Source organism: Falco naumanni, chromosome 6 (genome assembly GCF_017639655.2).
Source record: "Falco naumanni isolate bFalNau1 chromosome 6, bFalNau1.pat, whole genome shotgun sequence".
NCBI lineage: Eukaryota > Metazoa > Chordata > Aves > Falconiformes > Falconidae > Falco > Falco naumanni.
The window spans coordinates 11366691-11392845 of NC_054059.1; the positions used below are offsets into that span (position 1 = coordinate 11366691).

Here is a 26155-nt window from a genome sequence, read left to right on the forward strand (position 1 = left end):
GTGTGATGGCACAGGCACCTAGCAAAGCCCAGGCCTTGGGCAGCTGGCCGGCAGAAAGGCCACACTGACTCAGCACTGGGCCCTGGCAAGGGCGCAGACCCGCGGCGGGAGACTCCTGTCAGGCCTGTAACGCTTAGAAGAGCTCTCTGTCCTGCCGTTAGCTCCGACTGAGGTTGAAAGCCACCGACTCGGAGCAGAAAAGCTCTATTACATATTCGATGATGCTTATTCCTTTGTTTAGGTGCATTTCAAGGCCACGCGCCACAGAATGTGATACGGGAACTGCAATTTATTGACATAACGGGGCACTGCAGCGGTTACAGAGAAAACCCGCACCCGCGCTGCGAGCTTCCCCGCTCCGGACACGGCTGCCGCAGCTGAGCCGCTCCGCGGGGCCCCTCGCCTTCCCCAGCGCAGCCGCGTCCGGTGCGGCCCCGCGGCCGCCGCCCGCAGCCCTCAGCGCGGAGCCGAGCCCCCGCGCTGCCCGTGGCGCGACCCGCTCCTGTCGGGGCAAGGCTCGAAACAGCTCACGGCCGCCAGCCCCCGCCACGGCCAGGCGGAGGGCAGCCGCCATGCGCCTCGGTGGTCCTCGGAATGAGGAACTTTGCCCAACAGTCGAGACAGACCGCACAGCGACACCCGCAGCCCGGCCGCCGGTCAGCGCGTCCGCTATTCCCCACCCGCCCGCCAGCCAGCCAGCCAGCCAGCCAGTCAGCTAGCCAGTCAGTCAGCTAGTCAGTCAGCTAGTCAGTCAGCCAGCCAGCCAGCCAGCCAGTCAGCCAGTCAGTCAGCTAGTCAGTCAGCTAGTCAGTCAGCCAGCCAGCCAGCCAGCCAGTCAGCTAGCCAGTCAGTCAGCTAGTCAGCCAGTCAGCTAGTCAGCCAGCCAGCCAGCCAGTCAGCCAGTCAGTCAGCTAGTCAGTCAGCCAGCCAGCCAGCCAGTCAGTCAGCTAGCCAGCCAGTCAGTCAGCTAGCCAGCCAGTCAGTCAGCCAGCCAGCCAGTCAGTCAGCCAGCCAGTCAGTCAGCCAGTCAGTCAGTCAGCCTGTCAGTCTGTGAGGCCCGCCCCGCCCCGCCCCGCCCAGCCCCGTGGGAGGGGGGCCCCGCCCCGTGGGAGGGGGAGCGGGAGCGGCCGCCCGCGCCCTGCAGATGGCCGGGTGGCGCGGCCCCTGCCCTCACCAAAGATGGCCGCCGAGGGCGGGCCGGGAGCGGTGCCGCGCTGCGGCTGAAGCCGTTTCCGCCCGTCAGTGCTCATCACATGACCGCCAGGGGCTGCAGCTGCCGCTGGCCGGCACCGGCGGGGCACAGCACCGCAGAGCAGCGCGGGGCGGGCGGGCTGCGGCGCGGGCAGCCGCAGTGCCGTCCTCTCAGCGGTGGCGGCTGGCGGTCTGGCCCTGGGCGCGCTGCGCGGTCCGTGTGGCAGCGAGATGGAGACCGAGGAGGGAGAGGACCGCACCCCGCTGCTGAAGGAGTCTCAGCCCGGCACGGGTGAGAGAAGCGGGAGGCGGCACCGAGGGCAGCCGCCCTGGCACACCGCGCCGGGCCGAGCTCCCTGCTCGCTGCGGACCGGCACCGCCCGAGGCCGCGGAGCCCGGCACCGCCTCCCTGGCGGTGCCGCGGCCCGGGTGTGGCGGCGTCGCGTTGCCATGGCGCCGCGCAGCTGCGGGGCGCGGGCCGAGCGCGTCCCTGTGGGGGCCGGGGCCTGGGCCCGGGGCTCGCAGGTGGTCGCGGCGCCCCAGTCAGCGTGGCGGCCGCCCGGCTCCCGCGGGCCCGGGAGATTCGCCCCGCGCTCTGAGGCGCCTGTGACGTTCGGGGCGCGGCGGGAGGCAGGGGCGCAGTGCCTGCCCTCGGCTCCGCGGCCCTGCCGTGAGGGCGAGGGGGTAGTGCCAGCCTAAACGCCCGCCTAGCGGTGAGTGACTGTGCGGGTCTGCCGAGGTTATGGCAGTATTTCATTTTCAGACAGAACTTGAGTAGGACTAATTGCTTGCTTTGGGAATATGGAGAGGAAGGAAGGTGGGAGAAGGCACGAAGATAGTGATAGGAGATGAGGGTCGTTATGGGGTCAGGGCTTACAGCACAGCTCACATGTTTAGGGAGGTGCCTGTGCTGCTTTGTTTCCCAGAATGTGCAAACTGTCAAGAGCACAGTGTGTTTTTATATTTCTTCAGTATGCCATGCACAAATACTCTAACCTACTTGAGAAATGTACAACTGCAGCAAGAGGGGCTGCTAAGAAAGTAACTGAAAAGTGCCAGAAAGAGGGAAATTTGCATTCAGGTCAGTTACTAAAGCAATACATTTTTAAGTTTGCACAATGCACCGTGCTTCACTTGAGGTGGTTCGCCTCACCCACAAGGAAAAATACAGCAGAAGAGCAATTTCCTTTAACTGCCATGCAGCTTGCAGCACAGACCTGTTTTTTTTTTAACTGCAGCTGAAGAATCTTGTTCAACTAGGGCTACGTTTTTTATAAAACATGCCCCTGAAATCAGAATTAACTATGGAGGTAGGACCCAAGACTACCAGTCAAGGTAAGACCTGGAACATTATGGTTAGCCGTCTTAAACTTTAGGGGGGTGAATGTCTGTGTCTCTTTGCTTATAGCAATCCCCTGAAGAGATGGGTGTCTGAAATGCATCTGGAATCTTCTCGAATCTTCTGTTCTGTTAACCTGATCTAATATTCTCAGGTATTGCAAACACACTTGGTGGAAAGAGAGGGAAGCAGTAAGTCAGCAGCCATTTGTTTCAGACTTGCAGATCTATGTATTTGTTAGACTATTATTTTTTTTACGATAAACTATTTACAGTTTAAAAAAATCCCAACATTAGTGATCTTAAGTTCTCACACTGTTTTGTGGAGCTTGCTTTCCAGACAAGGTGTATACCACTAAGAGACTTCCAGAGAAGTAATGCATGTTCCAGTTAATCTGCATTTCCAAGGAGGGGTTGCATCATCAGTGTGATATGCAGCCTTCTGTTATTATTGTTTAACCCCAGCAAATACAGGCAGTGGAAAGGTTAAATAGCTTTACCTGTAATTCTATTCATTGTTATAAATTATGTCACTATACATTTTCTACTTAAGGCAAATTGCTTTTTAAACAACAATAAGGACAAAGAAGCTGCTTGACTAGTTTTTGTGCAGTAAATGCTTCCTGTACTTGGTGCCTATTGTTTTTAAAGTAAGCAATAAAATCTTGGCTGCTCTCCTTCATGTTATTTAAAAATCAGATATGCCTTTTTCAAATGCTGCTGAGGCAAGCTGCAATTACCACAGGTCTGGAAGACATTTTGCGTTTTTGTACGGTAGCCTTACTTATTACTCTTTACTAAATGAACATAGCAAAACCAGCATCTCTGTCATTTTAACAACTTGTGCAGCCGCTGTGAACTTCACATAAAGTTGGTCAGGGTTAGAGAAATCAAAAATGGGGAAGTTCTACAACTTTCATGGAAAATACAGTCTTGCAGAAAGGCTCTGTTGGTGCCCCCACTGAAAAACACACAATCACATAGGTTCATTCCTTGTTTCAAGGAAGCTACTGGGAAGGGGAAAGTCTTTAGATAGCTTGTCCACAGGGCGTGCTTTTTGATTCTTAGTGCAGATAGAGAATCAAGTCAAGAGACGTACTGCAGCGGCAGAGGAAGCTCCAATGAATCATGTTGTTCATAGGTGTACTTGTTCACGTTTGAATTGTGAACAGTCAGAGAAAGATGAGATCACTGTAGACGGATGTAATATCTGAAGGTGCTGATCCTCAACCCTCCCAGAGTTCCAGACGTCCAAGTTATAAAATTTTCTGTCAGCATTGTAGTTTCCTCACAAGGGGAGAAACTCCACCCCCTATTTGTAAATTCAGCAGATTGTTCAAGCAGTTTCTCAACAGTTTGATGGTTCGCTTTGGAGGGTCAGGCATTCCCAGCTCATAAAGAATGTCTGCAGAGCTGTGAACTCTATGTTGTATAGATACAAAATGTATTGCCACTGGTGATATGCTGGCCAAGTTACAGCTCAACTCTGATATGAATCTCCTGATACTGATGACCAATCTCTGCCAAATGCTGCTGTGTACTACTGTAAACGGGAATCAATAGCAGTGTTACAGTGCAAAGTCTGATACCTGGGTTTAAACCGCTGACAGAATCAACTGAATGCCACAACACAGGTTTTATGCTGAATCTCAGACTCATTTTCCGTTGTCAACTTCATTGCTGTATGGTGACTTGGAAGCGGGGTGTACTGCGCAACCAGGAAAGTGGTGCTGTTTCACAGTGTTTGCCATTCCCCTTTCTGCTAGTTTTCTCCGATTGGCAGCTGTCAGCAAATGCATATTCCTTTATAAGCCAACTTAGGGAAGGAAAACTTGTCCTAGAAAACAGCCTGGAATCTCAATGACTGTTTTTAACACTGGTTTAAGTCTCTCTTTTTCTTGAACCACTTCCTGCTAATCTTAGAGGGTTGTGGTTTTTTTTAGTGCAAAGTTCTACTTTGAATAAATATTACTGTATTTTGGAGAGGAATTTTTGAAACAATGTTTCTAGATCATTTCTGCAGACCATACACCATGTTTCCACTGCAGTCCCTACACTTGTGTGGGTAGCTACCAGTTGTCTGAACCGGAATTAGATTTGTTTTGCAAGTCAGTAGAAAAGTGGGCTTTCCACGCTCCAGCCCCCAGCCTCTACACCTATAGAATACACCCCTGAAGACTAGAACACTTACCTTGGTTTCTTGCCTATATTTTTTATTACCCATAAATTTCTGAGATTACTAGTAAAAGCTACTTATCAGTAGTTCCTATTTTGTTAGGTTCTGCTAAAACAAAAATTTCTCATTTGCTTTCATTTCAGTCCCTGCATGCTGCTCGGCTCGCTACAATCTAGCACTACTGGCCTTTTTTGGGTTCTTCCTCCTGTATGCATTACGTGTGAACCTAAGCGTTGCTCTGGTGGATATGGTAGAACCTAACACAACCTTAGCAAAGAATACGACTTCCAATGTGTGTCCAGAGCATTCTTCCACCATAAATGTTCCTCGCAACACAACGGTGAGGTCTGAAACGTATTGTCCTGTAATGTGGCATGTAAAAGTCTTTTGAATAGAAGTCTGTGATTGATGACTCATGCTTAGGTGGCAAGAGAACAGCCTGTTTGTTACCAGATAGTCTTGTCAGTGGTTCTTTTAAAGCTATTCTAAATAATAGCCTTAAATGACGAGCTAATTTAAAAGTGCTGTGCTCAGGGTTAGGGTTTTTTTTACATACATCCTTTCTGTGCTATTCCTTACCAATTGACCAATCTGACCTTGTAGATCTACTGTGACTCACTCACTGTTTTATATGTCAGCAATCAACTGTTACCGTTATATCTGTGTCAGAGCTCACATCACTGTTTGTATTTGCCTATTCTTCATACAGTCTCCATGGCGTGAAGTTTCATTACAAATTAACATGCAATATCTTTCTCCTCCCTTCTTTGATCTCTTTCCTCTTTTCCAGATCATGATTCTTGTCTTCGTATCCTTTGTCTCTGACTTCTTTTCCAGTAATCCTTAAAATCACTTTTCTTAACTGAACAGAACTGCTTTTAAAAAAGCCAAATCATCAACTTTGTGAATTTGGACTTGCATAGATCTCATCTTATAATTGAAGTTTATTACTGAGCATTCTTCCTCCCTTCATTTTGTTTGCTTGGTTTTGATGACCAGAGGGCTGGAGCACCTCTTCTGTGAAGACATGCTGAGGGAGGTTGAATTGCTCAGCCTGGAGAAGAGAAGGGAGACCTTGTAGCAGCCTTCCAGTACCTCAAGGGGACCTACAAGGAAGCTGGAGAAGGGCTTTTTACAAGGGCATGTAGTGACAGGACAAGGGGGAATAGCTTTAAACTGAAAGAGGGTAGATTTAGATTAGATATTGGGAAGAAGTTCTTCACTGTGAGGGTGGTGAGGCACTGGAGCAGGTTGCCCAGGGAAGCTCTGGATGCCTCATCCCTGGGAGTGTTCAAGGTCAGGTTGGATGGGGCTTTGAGCAACCTGGTCCAGTGGGAGGTGTCCCTGCAGGGGTGGAACTAGATGATCTTTAGGGTGCCTTCCAACCCAAACCGTTCTATGATTTTATGATTTAGAGGTCACTTATTATTTATGAGCAAATTATAATTGTGAACTTTATGGGAAGAAGATTTTGTCTCATCACTTCTGCGAAATGTGTACTGCTTATTTAGATGCTCATAAATTGGGCTTTTGGAAGTGATCCCAAACTTAAGAATCACTTTATTGGGCAACAGTTCATGTCTTCATGCTGGCTGACTTCATAGCTTCAGGCCCCTTATCTCAGTAACCTTTGTTTTTATTACTTTGCTAAACTCATCTTCCCTCTGTTGTTTGTTCCATTATTCTACCTAACCTAGTGAGTCCTGTCCTTGGCTGTGCTTTCTTTATATTATATTTAAGCATCTGTATCTCCTTGTTTGCTTTTCCGTCCATAAATGTCCTGCAGGAAGAGCCGTTTTCTAAAGCATGACAGAATGTCCACCCTGTGATACAGAAGTGGGATTCAGGCTTATGCAGACCACGTAATCTGTACCTGTGTCACCTAACCCAAGCTGCTTAGAACTCAGAAAGGGGTAACTGCCCAAGCACTTACATTTCAGGCTGTGAAGATTTTCATACTTGGGCTAGAGCAAGATGTGTCTGGACAGACTGTGAACTACCTGAATTTGCTTTAAACACAATTTTGAACACAGTACAGATATATTTAGAGATAGGAGACCCTAAGGAGGAGGCCACAAAGGATTTGTAATTTAGGTATAAAGGACTAAATGATGGCTCAAAGTTATGTAATATATGGTCAGAGAAACTGCTATTTTGAACTTACTGCATTTTGTGGGGTTTTTTTTCTCTTTTTAGGGGGAAAAGTATTCTTGGGACGCTGATACTCAGGGATGGATCCTTGGTTCTTTTTTCTATGGCTATATTGTTACTCAGATTCCAGGAGGATATCTTGCAAGCAAAATTGGAGGGAAGCTATTGATGGGGTTTGGCGTCTTTGGTACATCTGTATTCACCCTGCTTACTCCCTTAGCTGCAAATCTGGGAGTTGGCTACCTCATAGCTGTCAGAGCCTTGGAAGGACTGGGAGAGGTAATCCTTTTTCTCTGTGTAACTTGAAAATGTATTTGAGTAGTTTATTAATAAATTGTAGTTATTAGACCCTGTAGGTGTTGGTATGCTGGAGTAGTATTGTGGCTTTTGTAGTAAGCTTTTTTTTTGGTAGCTTTTAAGTAGCTTAGTTTTAAATTTTTTGAATAGTTAAAAAGTTTGCACTGTATTTTAGCCTAAGCTTTTCAAAGGACACAAGATTTTATTTGTAATGACACTTGAGACAAAATGAGAGTTATCCTTTCTCATTTTTCAGAAACCAGGAACCCAGAACAGTATTGTTTATATTCTTGCAGGTTTTCCAGTATATACAGAATCAAAAGCAAGAGAAATTAATTCTGCCTCCTTACTCTCACACCTTGCACGCTTTTTTTTTAAAGTGGTTTCTTGCTAAACAAGAAACTAACAGATTGTACTACTGCTTTTTAATTAAATATGCTTCGAAACATGCAAACTCCAAAGGAGTTGTAAAATTGTTGCATTTCAATTAAATGTTGTTTTCTAGGGTGTTACCTTCCCAGCTATGCATTCAATGTGGTCTTCTTGGGCTCCTCCACTGGAACGCAGCAAGCTTCTTAGTATTTCATATGCAGGTGAGAAATTCCCACGCTGATAATGGGATTATACATTTTTACTGCAGTAACAGGGAGGATTGACTTAAATCAAAGGGATTTACATTTAATGTGGAAAGCATAACATTGAATTAAATATTACTTTGCATTCATTATCTTCATTTATTCATGGCTTTTATAACCCTGAGAAAAAGATCTGCAGCTAAGTATAAACTTCAGTCTAACTTTGGTAAAAAGTGGTGCAAAGAGTTACTGTGAAGCTGATTAAGAGAAGATACTGTAAAGGAGACTTAGTATTAGGAACAAAAACCTGGAGGCAGAATCACAGGATAGAAATGTTTGGGGTTTTGTGAAGTGTTTTTGGAGGAACTCAAGGAAGAAAATGTCCAAGGTCCCAGGTCTTGTTGCAAGAGCTCCTTGTCAGAGTCCGAAACTCTCTGACCAGAACTCAAGGAAGAAAATGTCCAAGGTCCCAGGTCTTGTTGCAAGAGCTCCTTGTCAGAGTCCGAAACTCTCTGACCAGATTCTCTTAGATATTCTGCACGTGGAAGGTGTAGTATTTGATATCAAATTTGCTTGTTTGAAGATATTTGATGTTACACAGGATTTGATTTAGCAGTGTGATACAAAATATATGAAAGCACAGTACAGATGTAAGCTAACGCTTGGCAAAATACAACAATTGCCATACACATTTGGGTTGAAGGCAGCTCAAGTCTGTTGTTCTCTTAGAAATTCTGCTTAGTTGTTTAGTTTTCATACTTGATGTTGGGCTGATGCATGTATTCGCTCCTGTCATGCTGGTCTGGCTAACTCAGGGAAACAGCCACGCTTTGAATGAACTTGGGGAGAAACATTTACACCACCAGCTGATTCACTTAACTGACATAGCTGTTTATCTAAAACAAAGGCCACCCTCTGGTCCCCTCTGTTGAGATAAAGTCGGCTTTCTTCAAAACAGCTGTGGGCAGTCACACCCTGCATTATTCCCTGAGCTTCACCGACACATTGCTTTTGCCCATCTTCACTGAACCTTTGCCTGTTCTAGGGATTTATTGGCCAGTCACATTGTGGGGCAGATGAAAAGCGTAGATTTCTAAATTTACTAGTCAAAATTGATGTTATTTCTTTGAGGATGACAAATTTTGCAATCACTTAATGATGTGATGGTTTGTTTCACTCACTCTTGTTAGTATAATTCTGTTACAGCTTTCCTATTCGGCCTGGGCTTCGTCAAGAAGACAGGGCTATATCATGTAAGTTGTGGCTAGTTTCTCAGGCAGCTAAACCAGTCTAGTGACTCACTTGTGCTAACAGGAATGAAGCCTTGACCCTTTCTTCTGCACATTTCCTCATTTTCCTCCTAGCCAAGTGTCTCATTCCTTCTTTTGTGCTATTTCAGGCACTCATCAGACCCTTCCATGAGCCACTTTAACCTACCTAATGCAGCAGAAAACTTTTTCTCTTTTTTGTATTTGTTTTTGGCCTTATTAATGAATTAAATCTGCTTTAAAATGATGTCTCTGTCTGAGAGCCAGCACACAAGCAGAGAGCACAGAGCTGCGAATGGCTTCTACTGCATTTAACAATTGGGAGCTTTTAAACTGGCCTTTTATATCTTGTGAAACTATATGCTAATGTACTAGCAAGAGGAGTCTGGGGCCTTGAACAGCCAATTGTTAACAGTCATGGATGGATAAGGCATCTTGTGTAAACTCTGCAGTGTTTCCTTTTCCCCACGTTTTCATGGTTAGCAGTCATGTGATCTGTGGTTTATTTAATTATGATCATATTAATTTTCTAAAAGAACATATGATCAAGATTATATGTAGTTGTTGTTTTGATTTATATTTTGTATGATGTATGTGGTTTTGTTGTTTGTGGTTGAATTTTTCTGCCTCAAATAAAAATCATTGTTTCCATGAAGATGGAATCTAGGCAGCCAGTGTATCAACATAATCTAATGTTTTCTAAATTGAGATTAGGTTTGGAGAACTGGTCATATAACTAAAAATAAGAGGCAAGGTCTGCTATGTATCACCAGTAGAGTTCCTAAGTATGTAAATAACATGGTTTGGGTTTCTGGTTTAAATTTGGAGTGGAGGAACCTGCCATCCTTTGCAAAATGTATATTGAATTATAAACTCATAGGAATAGTTCTTTCCTGCTTTTGGCTTGTATCTGAACTGAAATCTACTCATCTTGCCCTTTGTCCTTGCCTGGTCCTACACCCTGTTGAATTCAGGGACCATGGGATTTGAACCTACCGGTTATATGGATGCCTTCTGGCTCTTGTTTCTAGCATTCCTGTTTCTGTGGAGGTGGTAGTAGTTAATAGAAATGCAAACAGATTATCACACAAAATATTATCCCCCAGCCTCCCCCAAGTCCTCAATTATACTGTGATCAGCTCTCTTGTGTTTTGCAGCAATGCCATTTGACTCACTTGCATTGTTTTGGATGTACTAGAGGCATCACTTTATTGGAGACAAATGTGCCAAGAATGCCTGTCTCTTATTGCTTTTTACTTGCAATTTTGGATGCTTAGGGCTTGTTGGCTCTGTTTATTTGGAGCTGCCAAAGCAGCTTATTGTGTCTGTGTTTCTCTAAGGTGAAATGGCAGCCCCCTACTGGGGTGATAAATCTTTTCTGCATGATTTATTACAGAAAAATAACATAAGTGATATGCCACTTAGATCTCCTATAGACCCCTTAAACTACTTTTTTTTTTTTTTTTTTCTGCTTTGTTTTGCTTTCTTCTGGTAGGTGCACAGCTGGGAACTGTTGTCTCTCTACCACTATCTGGTTTAATTTGCTACTATATGAACTGGGTTTACGTGTTTTACATATTTGGTAAGTGTTTTTTCAGTTATTGAAAGTACAGCCCATATTCTTTTTTAAAAGCATGATATATTATAAAACTTATTTTAAACTTTAAAAACATGTTTGACATGTTACTGTTTTATTCCTCCTGGGAAATTAGAGATACTTAAAGTTAGGTAGATTCCTGTGTGTGGCTCTGTAAGTCCAATGAGCAAAGCTGTCCCTGAGTTGGACAAAGGCTGGTACAAGTCAAATGTTCTTAACTCTCCTGCCACTTGGAAACAGCAGGCTGAAATTTCTTATTTGAAGTGTGAAATTGAGTTAATAACTTTAATCCCAGGAACACACTTCTACTCTGAATAAAAGAACATGTGAAAAGTTACTGCTGCTTTAAATGGGAACTGTGTGGAAAATCTCTCTAACAGTCACAGGAACCCTGAAGGAATGCCCCAAATGCAAGGCATAGCATGTTTGCTGTGAGTTATGTTCTAGAAGAAGCTCAAACACAGAAAATATTTTCTAACAGCGTGTCATGTTCTAACTGATGTTTTTGTAGGTCTGTTTACATGTCTGAGCCATTTCCTATAATGCATGGGGAAGGGAGAATCAGAATAAAAGACAAGGGTCACACTTTCCTCAATAAAACCACCTCCAATTTTTGTATAAATAAAAATTCAAAACAAAAAACTGGACAAAAGTAAATAAGTTTACAATGCTGTGGTTATATAAAACTACAGTCGATTTGGACTGACTATTAAATAAGTTACCTTTTTCAAGTGACAGTTCTGGGATTGGCTTAAAGAAAAGGAGGATTGGTATGTCAGTTAAGCTCTACGTAGTGATATTCTCTGTATGTGCACAAGTATTTTTTGTGTTTAAACCTAATGTGATTTTTTATTTCCTCTGGGTGAGCCATATCCTTTGTGGCTGTTTCATGTGACTGATAAAAATACAATATGTGTGTGTATGCAACTTTCTTGTTGTGTGAGGCACTTCCACAAGTGGAAGGAAAAAAACCTAACCAAAACCACTTTCCTGCTTAGTCCTCTTCATTGTTTATTACTTCTAAATGTGTATTGTTAAGACACTTTGGGGAACTACTGTTTGTAAGTAGATAGAAAAATAATGTTAATTTAAAATAATATTGGAGTATTTGGAAAAAAACTTGCAACTAAGTAATCAGAGTGTGTCATTCACTCGACATAACTGCTTATGTTTTTATTTCTATCTTTTCACCCATCTTCTCCTAACAATAGGTGCACTTGGTGTATTATGGTTCTTCTTCTGGATGTGGTTCATTAGTGATACACCAGAAACTCACAGGAACATTTCATGTGCTGAAAGAGAATATATACTCTCTTCTCTAAAAGATCAGGTATAGCACTTTGGTATAATCATACTTAAGTGAGAATGTAAACAAATATTGTCATTAGCATCATGCTCTGTTGATGCCTACAAAACCATCCTTAATCTGAGATGGAGACAATGTTTGTCAAACAAATTAAAAATGTAGTGCAGTTGTATAAGTGAGAAACAATCAGTAATCAAACAAAGCATTTATAATAATGCCTTTTGTCACAGACTTTGTTGTGGGGCTTTTTAAATAAAAAGCTCAAGTCCATCAGTTCTCTTTAAACCAGATCCTGACCTGTATAATGTCTTTAAACTTCGCAATATTACATTTTACAACTTCTTTTCAATGTGTCTTCTAGAGTAAGGAGGAGATTACTTTTTGCTGAAAAAACATTTTGAAAATGCTGATGAGCCAGTTCCTAAAGTGTGAATAAGAGTTTGTTCCTGTGATTGGGAATATGTATTTACAGCCTGTGAAGCTGGCTGAGAGACCAAAGTTAGTATCTAGCATTGAGTAGGAAAGATTCATTTAGATAAACATGTGAGAGGTGACTTTAAATATTTAATGATTTATAGTAAAAGCAGGAGGCAAAAAATGTCAACAAGGGAAATCGTACTTTTTGAAATTCTGATTACAAAACAATAGTAATTGGTTTACTTTGCAATAGTAAACAGCAGAACAGTAATGTACATTAGTATATCTTCAGTGAGAACTGAACACAGTAATTCATTCATTGCTGATGACTTGCATCTATTGACAGACTCCTTGTGCCCTTCAGAATGAATGATCAGCATAGATTTAGGTAGGATCAAAACACTGTATTTGCTAAATGTTCATGTCAATGTCCTGATTACACTTTCTCTTCCATTTTTCTCTGTCTTCTGCTTGCTAGCTTTCGACACTGAAATCTGTTCCCTGGAGACCTATACTGGAGTCCCTTCCACTCTGGGCTATCGTTGTGGCACACTTCTCTTATAATTGGACTTTCTATACTCTTCTTACACTCTTGCCTACCTACATGAAGGAGATTCTGCGGTTTGATGCACAGGAGGTAAGATAAAAATATAGTCACTTTCTTCTGAATTAAAGAAATTAAGTAACAGGGATCTTCTCTGCTGTTTAGAATAGAGCAACCAGTTTAAGAACCTTGGAATGTAGATGTATAGCTGGGAAATAGTAAAATAAATCCTTACAATTAAGCAGATGCATAAAAAATGTTGCCTGCCTTGTAATTTCCACTTTTTTTTTCAGGACTTACTTGACATTTAGCTTAATGCTAGCTTTCAAGCTCATTTTTGTGGCTGAAGATGCATATTACTCATTTTTACCTGCTCTGATTTAAAACAATAACTATAAAAATATTTTTCTCTGGTTTATGGTTTGTATGATTGCTTCAGATTTTATACGTGTTTTATGGCTTCTGAAATCTTATCTTTATTTCTTTGTTCACTCATAAAGGAAAACTTTTCCAGTTAAAACAGAAAAATAAAGCTAAGGAAATAATTAATAATTGAACAAATGGCATTTTTTAAAGTAATTTAAGGCGGGGGGGTGGGGGGGGTGGGGAAGGGAGGGCCAGGGTGGGAAGCTTCAGCCTGATTGCATACCTTTCCAAATCGTAATTTTCTTTCCTTCCCTCAATGAGCAGGGTAGATAGGATGAAACAAAGCCATTAAGGTCAGATACAGTGCTCTTCAAGAAAATTTTTAAAAATGAAAATTACTCATCAGGAAAAAATTATGAGGGCAGGGCACGTGGAACATTCTTATTTATAGCAATTAATTTACTGTACTGGTCTTTCTTTATTTAGAAGGTTTTTGATAGCTGTACCAGCGTCTCCAGGTAAACTAAGCTTAAGTAAAAACGTGCTCAGAAATTTCAAGAAGTTTAGCATAGTCTTTTCCTGTTTTAATACATGAGACTAGTTTAGAGCAAACTGAAGATGCGCACCATCCAAGAAAGAGATGAAGCCAGCAATCTTGAGAGAAAAAGATGGGGAGTCTCCATGTTAGAAGAGAATGTTGCAGTAGTGCAAGCTGCAAAATGGCTGGGAAAAAAAAAAACCCTGAAGTTGCTGGTTGGGTTCCTTATTATACCTCTTGAGGGAATACCTGCATAATCATCTATGAAAGTCATTTGCTACCACAGCCCTCAATTGCAGGTGTTTTACAAAATGCCACTGCATTAAATGCTAATAGGTTCTGCTCTGAAGTGGTTTCCTGTGTCTCTGGGTAATGTTTCTTCTTTTTGGAGTGACTTAAATTCACTTGCATAATGTTGTTGGACTAACTTTGTTGCCAGCTGTTTAGATGGAAATTGCATTACTGTTGAAATATTATACAGTTGCTACTGTGTAGTGCACCAGTTTCCATCCTATAATAATGGGATAGGTTAAAAATAATGCTGTGTCTTTGAACAGTGCTTCAAAAGAAGTTAGGGGTTTTTTATTACTGAGACCTTATTCTCTTTTTCAAAATTTTACTTACTGCTTTTGAAAGATGAGCATTGGAATCTAACAGGCAGCATGTTTGAGTTCTGATAGTGGATTTCACGTGGGAATGTGTTTCTCATCTCATTTAAAAATAAATTTCGTAGGAGAGCTTTCACTTCTGCTTTGACAAATACACATTTTATAACAGTATATAGATGTTAAGAGTATTTCTATCCAATAGCTATCCACATACCTCTTTTTAATCGGAGATTAGGTCAAATTATAGCTCTGTTATCAATAATTTCCACAATTGTATGGAAGGGCTGGAAATTTATGCGGTTTAGTAGAACCACTTTTTTTCCCTCATCAGAAAAACCATGCAGAATCGGGCAGAAGGCTCTAAACAGCTCTTGTTTAAAGTAGTGGGAGTTAACAGGTGACTCCACTGTAAGTAATGTCAAGTCCTGAATGATAGCTTTACTTTGGGATCGTGGAATGTCCAGCCTCGTTCTCATGAAATACCTACTTCTGACTCTTGTCTGTGATTACAGCCAGCGTCAGATGGTGCAGCAGATAGGTTGAGGATAATGTAACATGGAAGAATTGTAGCAGTACAACCCCCTGAGATTCCATATAACTTTCAAAATTCTGAATAATATTTACAGCTTCTACTTGCTAAAGTAACTCACTCAATAGCCTGTCCTACTTGAAATTGGTGTTTCTGGAAACTTGTGTGATCAGGTCCCCAAGATACCTTTATGTATAGTTTTGTTTTTCTTGAACTCAATTGCTGATTTCAATCTTTGAGTTTTTGGTCTCGCTGCATTAGTAGTTATGGATTAAGTCATGCAATGGAGAATTTACACATTGTTAACTTCAAAATGCTCTGCTATTTCTCTCTTATGGTAACGCCAACAATAGTTATGTGGGTGGGTGGTTTTGACACCTCTGGTTCAGTCTCTGTTAATGCCCCAGGACAAGTGATTTTTCAGCATATTGAATTGTCATTTCATTGTTTTAACTGTCTTTTTTTATCTCCTTAACAGAATGGGTTTTTGTCTGCCCTACCTTATTTTGGCTGCTGGTTATGTATAATTCTGTCTGGGCAAATTGCTGATTATTTACGGGAAAAACAGAACTTGTCCACTGTTTGTGTTCGCAAATGTTTTACCCTAATAGGTAGGTGCAAGTATCATCTCTGTTTGGAACATACCACCGTATCAGTCTGGAAAAATGAAGGGTTTGGGAGAGTAGTGTGAAATTCTGCTGTGAGACTAGGCAGGATTGTGCATGGCTTGAGAGGAGCAGCTTTATTTGTACATTAATTTGTCAAGAGTAAATCCTATCTTTTTCAATTAAAAACTAGACCTATTGGTTAAGAGAATGATAAGAGATTTCCAGAAGCTTTGTTTAGGTCAAGATACATCATTCTTACGATCAAACTGATTAAATAAATGGTCAGGCAGAATCACCATTAAAGCGGTGATGATTGCTTGACAGTATGATACCTTGTGAATTACTTTCTCAAACTGAGATGGAGTATTGTTCTGCGTGAGCCTATTCTCTGCCCTGTTTTGTTCAATATTTTGTTTATTTAAGACTTAAGTAACTGAATAGGAATATACTTGCAAAATTTACAGTTGCTACCAGGGTAGGAAGATCAAATAGAATCCAAAATAGTCTTGACTAATTGGGAGGAGAGATGATCCAAAATCACCAAGAGATCAACAAGATTGGGTTTTTAATGAAGACGGGTAAAAGATTGTATTTAGGCAGACGTTGATTGCCGATTAAAAGAGGGGACAGTGGAAAGAAGGGATCAGAGGGAAGATTAGGCACAGGATTCACATAAGTTGCAGCCTGCTTGCTGTGTGCCCATCCTAGCTCCTTCTTAATTCTGCTGATTTAATTGTTTTCTTTAAAGCAGTTCCTATAACAAACTCTCAAGCATATTTTTTTTTTTTTTTTAAGCATATGCCATTTTGGTGATCCTGTTTACTGCAGGGCCTCACACCCAAGTATGCACAACTGAGGGGGAAACATGCTCTTGTGTTAGGAAAAGCGGGACTGTTAGGTTGGCTTCAGCAACCAAAACATGTACTTGTTGCTGTTTACAGAGATCATGATGGGGTCGTGTAAATCAGCTCTGGTACTGGGAAATGGGTCCCAAAGTTGACTGCGGACAGGAAGCAGCATGCACTAGCTCATGATGGCTGCTAAGCTGTTTCCAGTACCTGACATAGCATCTTTAAAGCTAGCCTTGGTTCTCCAGATTGCACAGGAGGCTCCAGTACAGATATACCAGGTGTTCAGATCTTGTAAGTGTGAAGTACAACTCATTCTAGAAGCTGCCTACAGGAGAAATATGCATACATATATATGTATGTATGTCTTTATATTAATAAAATAAAGCTGGAAGATTTATGGTCTGTAGAAGTCAGTGTTTGTTCCTGAAGCCTGGGGAGTTAAATGGGGATCATTTCTTTGCAGTGCACTGTTCACCAACCAATGTCTGTGAGGCTTCTGTTATTTTTATAACAACAAATTAGTTTTATTTGTTAGGTCACTTTCAGTATCTGTTCATTTTTGTTGAATTTTTATCTAGCTGAAGTTTGTTCTTTGGAGCTAGGGTGGGATTTTCTTGCTCTGGCTACCGTTTCCTGAGGCAGCAACAGGTTTGCGACCCATCTGCTCTTCCCTACTTGATGCCCACTGTAACGCAGGTAGTGCAGTGCTGGATCTGTACACTAGGTGGTAGTGGAAGTTATATAGAAAATGTATGCACAGCATAGAGGCTTTTAATGTCTCTCATATTAAAAGTCCATTGACTGTAAGATTTCTGTCTTAAAGGAATGATTGGACCTGCGGTGTTCTTAGTAGCAGCTGGATTCATAGGCTGCAACTATGCACTGGCTGTTGCATTCGTAACCATATCAACAACACTAGGAGGATTTTGTACATCTGGCTACAGCATCAACCACCTGGACATAGCACCTTCGTAAGTATTGCTGAAGCTATTGTTAGTGCATGTGATACAAAAAAAATTCAGTGGTCATAAATGTGTTGCTGGGGGTGCCTGGGAGACTTAACTATGAAACCATGTGCTGTACAGACCTGGAATGTAAACACTGACAGTGACTCAGGTTTACAGTATTAATCATTGTATTTGCAAAAAGTGGAAGTATGGTAGAGGATATGATAGGAACAACAGTTTAGAACAATTCCATTTTTGATCCTGCGGTAATAAGTGATATAATTCCTGTAATTATATTTACTAGATTTTTGTCTTATTTGATTCAGGATCTTAATAGGACACTGTTTTTGGAACAGCACGATACAATTAAATATTTCACTCTTTTAAGCTTTACCATCAGAGCTATCAAAATTTAGCATGAATTACCATATTTAAGCACTGTGATACAGGCAAATTATTTGTATTTGAAAAACATTCTATGAATCAGTATCAACATCTTCTCATGAGTAGGTGACCCATTATCAGCAGGTGACATATCAGATACGTACAATTGCTCTTAAATGAATAACTTTTAAGAAAGGAAAATTAGATTTGAGGCTGTAATTTCTCCACTGTGTTACAAAGTCACGATCTGACAGATCCTTCAGTTTCCTAAAAAGCATGGATGTGCATGTATTTTTTTTTTTGGAAGTCCACACGAGCATTCTTTGCACTGGTAAAAGTCAAGTACTTTACTTTGTCGTTCATTTACCCGTTTGTGGTATCACTTAGATATGAGCAGGGTCAAATGACTTTATGACCAAAGAGGGGAGTGTTTCTCTACTAATGTGTAAAATGAAAAGAGTTTAAGTGTAAGTAAAGAGTGGGGGGGGGACGGGACCCATTTCATAGAAATGTTACCTAGAAAACAAATCTTTAAATCTGGACAACTTCTGGGAAACCTCAGGTCCACATTGAAGATGGCACCCAACCTTTGGCAGTTGGGAGGGTGGTGGTCATGTCCACCACGACATACAAGTTTTGATTTGACAGATGAATATGAAATAGTGGGAGCGCAATCAGTCTTGGCAGATGAGATGAGGTACCAAGCAAGAGGGAAGGTGTCAGTGGACAGCTATTAACAGCTTGTACTATGAATTGAACATGAAAGTAAGAAGAATAGTTTCTGTGCTGTGCCTTGTTTTAAATCAGGTAAAATCACAAATTTATAAGATGTAGTTAAAGCAGTGCATCTGGGGTATTATGGGGCCATTATACAACTTCTGTTTCCAGCTTCACTTTGCAGAACTGCAACAGTTAATTTCCTAAAAATGTAGAACATAACTCCAACTTGTAGTCAATTTATTTTATGTCTCTGTTTAGAAACACAAAGCATAAGCATTAATGTCAAAAGGCATTACTACTGTAAGTTACTTAATAGTAGAATTTGGGTAACTCTCACAGAGTTTGCACGTGTTAAGTCAGATTCTTGTGAGGACCATGTTCGTACCCTCTGGCTTTAGGAATCTGGACTCGTCTTTAGTTATGAAGAGTGGTGGGAACTTCTTGAGACTGGCTCAGACTACATAATGTGTAAAGGGAGTCTGCAGCAGCTGGAGTCCAAATTTAAACATCTCTGCTGAGAAGCTGATGTTGGATCCAGTGAGATTAACTGAGGCCTAGGTTATTTATTGCTTGTTTTTGTATCCATCTTCAAACTATTCAGTTCTGGTTGGCAAAAATTACTCAGAGTTACTCAGAGTGCAGACAGAAGTCAGCGGAGCTATGCTTTGGATATATGAACAATGCTGTTAAATACTTTTAAAATGAGACCCTAAGGATCTCAAATCAAGCATCCAGTAGCCACATCATTCTTGGCCTATGTTTTCATTTCCTGTCCATAGGATGGGTTTCACATTGTCACCCCCTCTCAAGAGTGTTGGGAAAATAACGTAATATTGTGAAAAGTTCTACTGAAAAGCATTTGGGATGATTAAAATTCTACTTGCAACAGCTGAATAGTATGCAGAAAGCAAGGTTTGGGTCCATGCATTGAGCAAGTGAAGTGAAACAAAAATATTAAATGGTGCTCATTAAGTGAATACAATTCATGCTGTCCACTAAGTGCAACAGAGCAGTCAGAGGAGAAAGGAAATCATGCAACTGTAGTGTGTGCCTGTGTGAGGCATATGCACAAGGATGTGTGCAGGTGACAGCTGAGGTTTCTAGAACTAGGATGTTGTATGTATTTTATAATTTGACTGATACTTCACTTTGCACTTATTTCAAGGGTGATGTTGTATATAATGGTATACAAAGTATTTTAAGTTGTTGAAAAAAGCCACAAGAAAAAAATGATGCATGTCAGCAGGCATAATTAGATTCATCACATGAACTGCTGCTGATCCCTCTGACCAAATCCCACTCTATCTTCCTACCCTTGACAAAGTCCTGCTTTTATTCCCTTTGCATTTAAACAAGACAAGCTCCTCTAGCCCTTCTTTCCTCTCAGATAAGCTGAAGGGAGGAGTATACTGGTGCCTTGCTGATAGTTGAGGGACTTTGGCCAGGCATCACCTCTATAGGTGAATGGCTGCATACGCAGGAAGACTTTGCTGGATGGCAACATGGTCAGGCTGGATGCTGTTTTATTGAAATTGATGGTTCTCTATTCAGCACATGTGTGCTTTAATTCAGAGTAAATCTGTCCAAATGAAGATGGAAGGAAAAGGGCATGTCCTTGTAACAAAGGTCATAGATGTTTTTATATTTTTGTATTTGAAGAAAGTATCTTTCTAAGATGAGAGGGAAAAGATAACTTAAGTACACACACACTTAACTTTTTGCAGCTCTCTGAGCTTTGTTGGATGAAATGAAGGCAGACGTTCACCAATACATACATCAATACATTGCCGTGGTTATGATTTTTAGTAATGCTGTTAGCACGAGCCCTCATAGTATTCCCATGGCTCTGTTATACACTAAGCACTTCGCATAGCTGGGTTTTTTTAATCATGATTTTACTACTAAACTGCTTTGCAAGTCGACTTGTATTTGGTTATCCCCACTATGCCATAAGAACCAGACCAACAGCTCACTGTTGGTCTTGCTCTACAGACATGTCATTTTTTGCTTTCCCATTTCATATGGGACTCTCCGTTGTGCTAAGGGAGTGGCATAGCAGTTATCTGCATCAAACAGTAAGCATTATCAAGAATGTAACCTATGTCAGGAACACTGAGCATAACCAGATGCATTTAGCCAGCAATTGGTTGCCAAAGATCTTTGGCGGCCAGGGAAACAAACCATGTTTACTTTTGAAAGTGAGTGTTAGCAGTATTGTAATGCTTAAACATGTTCAAGACAAAATTCATTTGGTTTTACAGAAAAACTCCATTTAAAGCCTTTAAGTATGTGCTTTTTTTTCCTAAGGGAAGCTTCTAGGCTTTCACATTCAGCTTCATAAAGGCTTATTAATTCTTAAACACTTTCCAAGGTAAGAGGACTGCATGCTACATTTGTAAGAAATAAAGATCGCTGTCATTAAGGCATTGGAGCTCAGTCTAAAATACAGTGCTGTGCTTTAAACTGGTACGTAGCGTTGACTCTCAAGAAAACAACTGTTAGGCTAGATAACTGATTCTCTTTCTCAGGAAAAACCACCTGTTTCTCCAATATTGTTGGACTGGATACACATATTACAACCTTTTATAACAATTCTGTATGGTTGATTTTTTTTTTTTGTTTCGGTAAACAAAAATGTCAAAGCTCTGCATCTCTCTTTGGAGAGAATTATGTTTCTGTTGTGTTAAAATTGGTGAAGACACAATTTCACTCTGCTAAGCAGCCTAGAATGGTCACTGGGCAATAATTTCTTTCTCCTGTGGTAAACTGCAACTATTAGTATTTCATATGATTCTTCAGCCAGCAAATCCACCTTGAAAATCAGAACCGCAGGGATCTGTACTCTGGTGTTTGGAAGGTCAAGGTCTGCTGTAGAATGTCTAGCTCTTATTTCTCTTCAGTCTCTCTCACAAGTCTGCACTTGTGGTACAGTTTCAAACATCATCTTTTGGTATTGCAACACTCCTGTGAGAGAGATCTTTAATTGCTTAGAGATGAGGTGCTGAGACTCAGATATTAAGCAAGTTACTATCTTTACCCATCAAGTTCTTACTGCTGCTGGTGCATATGCATGCACGTGTGTGTGATAGCAACACATTCATGGAGCAGGAAGCCTCAGAATGGAGCTGCAGGAACGGCAACCAGCAAAACTGGTTAATTCAGACCCATTTCCCATTGGCCTTGACCCATAGAACGCTGAAGGGAAGGATTGCTGCAGCGCTCTGAACTCAGGTCTTTGGAGCACACGGTCTGTAGTGTAAGCAGGGATACCCATCTGCACTGGTGATACTGCCTTCTTGGCAGACACTTTTTAGTAATGATACCTGAACCAACTCTTACTGTTGCTGACCAGCATTCTGTCATGCTCCTTATCTTTCACCTTCCAAGGCATGTAATGTTTGTTTTCTAACTTCTCCAATGGATCCATTCCAGTTTGGTTGTGGCTTAGCAAAGGGTACGTGAGTTTGGATTATGGATCCTGAGCAAAGACGTGAGTAATTTAACTTAAATTCTGTCACTAGCCTCTGGAAAAGAGGGACATATAGAATCATTTAAGTTGGGAAGGACCTTTAAGGTCAAGTTCAACTGTTAACCTAACACTGTGAAGCCCACCACTAAACCATGTCCCTAAAAATGTACATACCAAGTTGTCAGTGAGTTCTTATTAGAATAAAAGCAAGCCATTCCCACTAGAATATTTGTGTTTTAATTTGTTTGTGTAATAAAGATGAGGCCTACGTGACAAAATTGTTTCCATGACTGATAAGCAGGATAAGTTAATAAGCAGTGTTAACCATTTCTCTTACAGGTATGCTGGAATTCTCCTGGGGATCACAAATTCTTTTGCTACTATCCCAGGAATGGTGGGGCCAGTTATTGCCAAGAACCTCACTCACAATGTAAGTCTGCTTACTATTTTTTCAGTTGTTATGTTTTTATCTTCATTGAATGAAAGTTCTGTTGTCTTAAGTCTGCAGCCATTAAATGAAATCTGGGTTATACATGTAAGTTGTACTGTTCCGTTGCTGTGAATGACTTAATTCCTTGCCTTTGTTCTTCTGATTCTGATCAGGTAAAAGATACCTCATTACTTAAAGGTAAAATCCAAGACCTATGTAGGACTTAAAAATATTAATGACTCATCCCTTATATTCTGTAGGAATAAAATTAAAGTTTTTTTCACAGTAAAACTCTGTAAAAATGCCAACTAGGTAAGACAGTTGTGGTATTGTTTCAGCAAATTAAGACAAGTTCTTACTTGCTTTTTTTTAAATCAAGCTGTCACACGTGTTGAGTTGTAAGGTCAACATTTGTCAGATGAATGAGAAGCTAGATTCAAATGTGTGGGTTTTATAATGCATCCCTTTGTCCTAATCCTGTAATGTGCGTACATTCTAAGATGTGTTAGTTTCACAAGACACCTAACTTTAACAGTGTTAGATTTTACTTCCAAGATGGTTTAGTTAAAGGCTGGGGCAGAAAAAGGGAGCAGAGTTGTTTGATTGATTTATTTTTTTGTTAAATCAACTGTATGTCTTATTCTAAAATCCTTTAAGAAAGGAAGATGGGAGGAATAAGTTTATTGATACAATTAAAATTTTGGAGTTGGTGATCATTCCAGTGATTTCCTTAAAAATAATATTAAAATGTTCATTTATACATGAGTTCAAACATTAATTCTTCCAGCCATCTTAACAAGTGGGATTTTTTTCTTGTTTGGGTTTTTTTTCCCCACACTAATGCAATGTCCTGGTATTAATCTTGTTTTGTAGTAAGATTGTTTACGGGTTTGTTACAACAGTCACCTGGAACTAAAAAAAAAATAATAAAAAAAAATGTTTAAGACTTCTACAGATATTAATTCTTTACTTAAAAAGAAAAGAAACCCCAAAACCAAACAAGCCACAGCTCTTTGCTACCCATGTCTTAAGGCCTTTGTTAAACACCAGAGTGTAGAGGATTCCTCTTGAAATCTGAGTAAAGATAGCTACCTTGTTTGGGCTAAAAACCTTATGATTCTGGCCTATCCACCCAGTAGTCGTTAAAAACAGCAAACTATATAGTGTAGAGCACTTCTGCTACTGGGTCACCTGACTTGAAAGCAAGGTAGTGTTTCCCCTTACAATAAGATTCTCTGAGTTTGTGTAGCATTTGTGCAAATGTGAATTTTGATGTGAAGGTTCTGCATCTCAGATGATAAACTGATCCAGATAATCCTGTCAGAGCTGTGTTAGACGATCTGTGTAAACTGTATTATTAAACTGAGGTTGACTATACTGATGATTTGATCTGTTAAGTTTATAATGCTTTTATGTTGCTATGAAATCATACTGAATAGAATTTACATTTAAATAGGCAAGGCATGTAGCATTGGTTTTAAAATTAGTTTTTCTTGAGTGTGGAGCTGCACATTGACTGCATTTTTTTTTCTTTTTCCTTCCCCCCCCACCCCCCAACAGAATACTGTGGAAGAATGGCAGACGGTTTTCTATATTGCTGCTTCTATTAATCTGTTTGGAGCAATTTTCTTTACATTATTTGCAAGTGGAGAAGTTCAGGACTGGGCAGTCAGTGGATATCACTTGCCTAGAAATTGAAGGAGATGTTGAAATACCAAAGCTGTGCTGAATCCCAATGCGCTAGAATTACGTGACCGGAAAAGTGCCTTCCCGACTGATGCCTAGGAGTCTTCAGAGCTTCTCAGTTAAACTATTTTATCTGTATATCTTTGGTACTGAAAATCATTTGACAGCCTATGTGTGCTATTTCCTAACAAGAAACTACTTGAATTAAACATAATAGTTTCATGCTAAGACTTGATATCAAATATATGATCAGAGACAACTTTTTAAATTGGTGTGCTAGGTTCCAATTCTTTCCAGTTTTTAATTAATATTTTCGGAATTAATGTGTAGGCAGATGTTTGATACTGAAATGAGAGGAAAAAGCAAAGTGATTATGTAGCACTGTAAGGAGGAATAGCATGCAAAGGATTGTACCCAAAAAATGTTTTGATTTCCGTGATGAGATAGGGTTTTTGCTGTTCAAAAGTCTAGAAGAGCTCTAGTTTTCTACAGTCTTTTATAACGCTTTTATTTTGTCAGTGTTTTAATTGATGTCGAAGAAATGCAAACATAATTTTAATCTATTTTACACACAAGTTTTTGATACATATACATTCCCTGTTTCATGAATACAGCTTCACAATTGATACAGAGTGATGAGGAAGTAAAAGGTACTGTTACGACTGACAGAATAACCCATGTGTTACTGCTCTCTGAGGTGCAGGTTTTTTAAATAGGCCTTATTTTTATTCATCTGTGCAAAGCAGAAGCGGTGCAACTCTGTGGTTTAAATCTAGGCAGCGTGCAAGAGTGAACTAGAAATAGAATATCTGCATGCTTACTTTAAAATAACTTTCCGTTTGGTAGTTCATTTTTTCTCTCTTTAAATCAATGCAGTGGAATTATTTCCTCTTGCATGTAGATATATTTGTCAGCTTGTCAAGGTAAATGCCATAAAATAAGGCCAGTGTAGGGAATAATGATGAAAATCAGTACTCTTCTCCAACAGCCTTATTTGTTAGATAAAAGTAGAGTAAAAAAGAACTAGTGCAATAACCTGATGCTATTAGTTTCCTGTCAACGTAGAATTTCACACTCAAGAGCATCCTTTGCACAACATGCAGTTAAATGCCACATGGTAGCATTAAATGAAGTCTGTGAAAGCGGCGGCCTTGTTAAGAACAAATGACTGAATGATCTTGTAGCCACAAAGCAAAAAAAAAATCCTGTGCCAAAGATTCCTGGGTTGGAGCAATTAGAAAAGAAGAAAAATCACTGGGCTCTGGGTTTTTCATTTACCACCAATCCAAAAGAAAAGCCCAGTACTAAAGTTGCTCCAGTGGAGCCCTACCTGCTTTCATTTCTAGGAAATGGCATCTGCCTGTTCTTTTTATCTTTAAGGGCCAGTTTGTTTTGACCTTCCTTGAAGTGTCATGTTCTCTGATGGTGGAACTGTGTTTAAATCTGAGTTTGTGTCTGCAGCAGCATTTCCACAATAAACAGTGTGAATTTCAGATTAAATTAGTAGTTGTTCAGTGGGAGTATGTTAAAGCTATATTGTGTCTTCAGTGTTTCCACAATAAATGGAATGAATAGTTACATGTGCATCTGTTGTTGAAAATTACTATCTCCCTGAAGTTAGAACACCGTTCTCAAAGTATGCTGAACAAGATTGGTGACTGTATTAAGGGATGTTTGTTATTTTCCTGAAAAATCACCTGCTTCAGAAGTTTCCTGTCTAGTTTTACAGGTGAGTACTGTCTTCCACCTGACACTGTATTAAAAGGAATAATTTTGCTTTGTGTTTATAGAAATGTGTACTCTTTCAGGAGCCTTATTTAAAAAGGCGGGGGAAAAGTTTAAAAAAAATGTTTCTTAATATAGATTAATTTATGCCTTTGCTTTTCTAGAGATCATAAGCAGGGCAACATACAGACAGGGTTGCAGTTTCTCTTCTTCTGAAGTTAGAAGCTCCAGCTTCCCATGCTTTTAGTATTTTTCCTTGAAAACAATTCAGTTCAGAATAACAAAATTTAAAAATACATACTTAAGGGAGTAGATGCAGTAAAAGTGAATGTAGACATTCTCTGTATCGCTGAAATGAGCCTGAACTGGATTCCCTTAAAACTCAATCCATTTTAGGCATACCAGCAACTGAGCAGTCCAGAAACTTTTTACTA

General features: G+C 40.5%; 1 protein-coding gene across 3 annotated transcripts; it reads left to right on the forward strand.

Annotated features, from left to right (window-relative positions):
- The first annotated feature begins 1258 nt into the window (after positions 1–1258).
- Positions 1259–25574, forward strand: SLC17A5 (solute carrier family 17 member 5). 3 transcript variants are annotated; one of them, XM_040598756.1, is made up of 11 exons: positions 1259–1483; positions 4849–5045; positions 6902–7135; positions 7659–7746; positions 10492–10578; positions 11805–11923; positions 12795–12953; positions 15380–15512; positions 17184–17331; positions 22220–22310; positions 23871–25574. In XM_040598756.1, the coding sequence occupies exons 1-11, from the start codon at positions 1423–1425 to the stop codon at positions 24006–24008; spliced, it is 1455 nt and encodes a 484-aa protein (XP_040454690.1). In that variant the 5' UTR covers positions 1259–1422; the 3' UTR covers positions 24009–25574. The 3 variants fall into 3 exon arrangements, with proteins under 3 accessions (XP_040454690.1, XP_040454691.1, XP_040454692.1); XM_040598757.1 differs by lacking the exon at positions 1259–1483 and adding an exon at positions 1902–2526; XM_040598758.1 differs by lacking the exon at positions 1259–1483 and adding an exon at positions 2666–2684.
- The last annotated feature ends 581 nt before the right edge of the window (positions 25575–26155 follow it).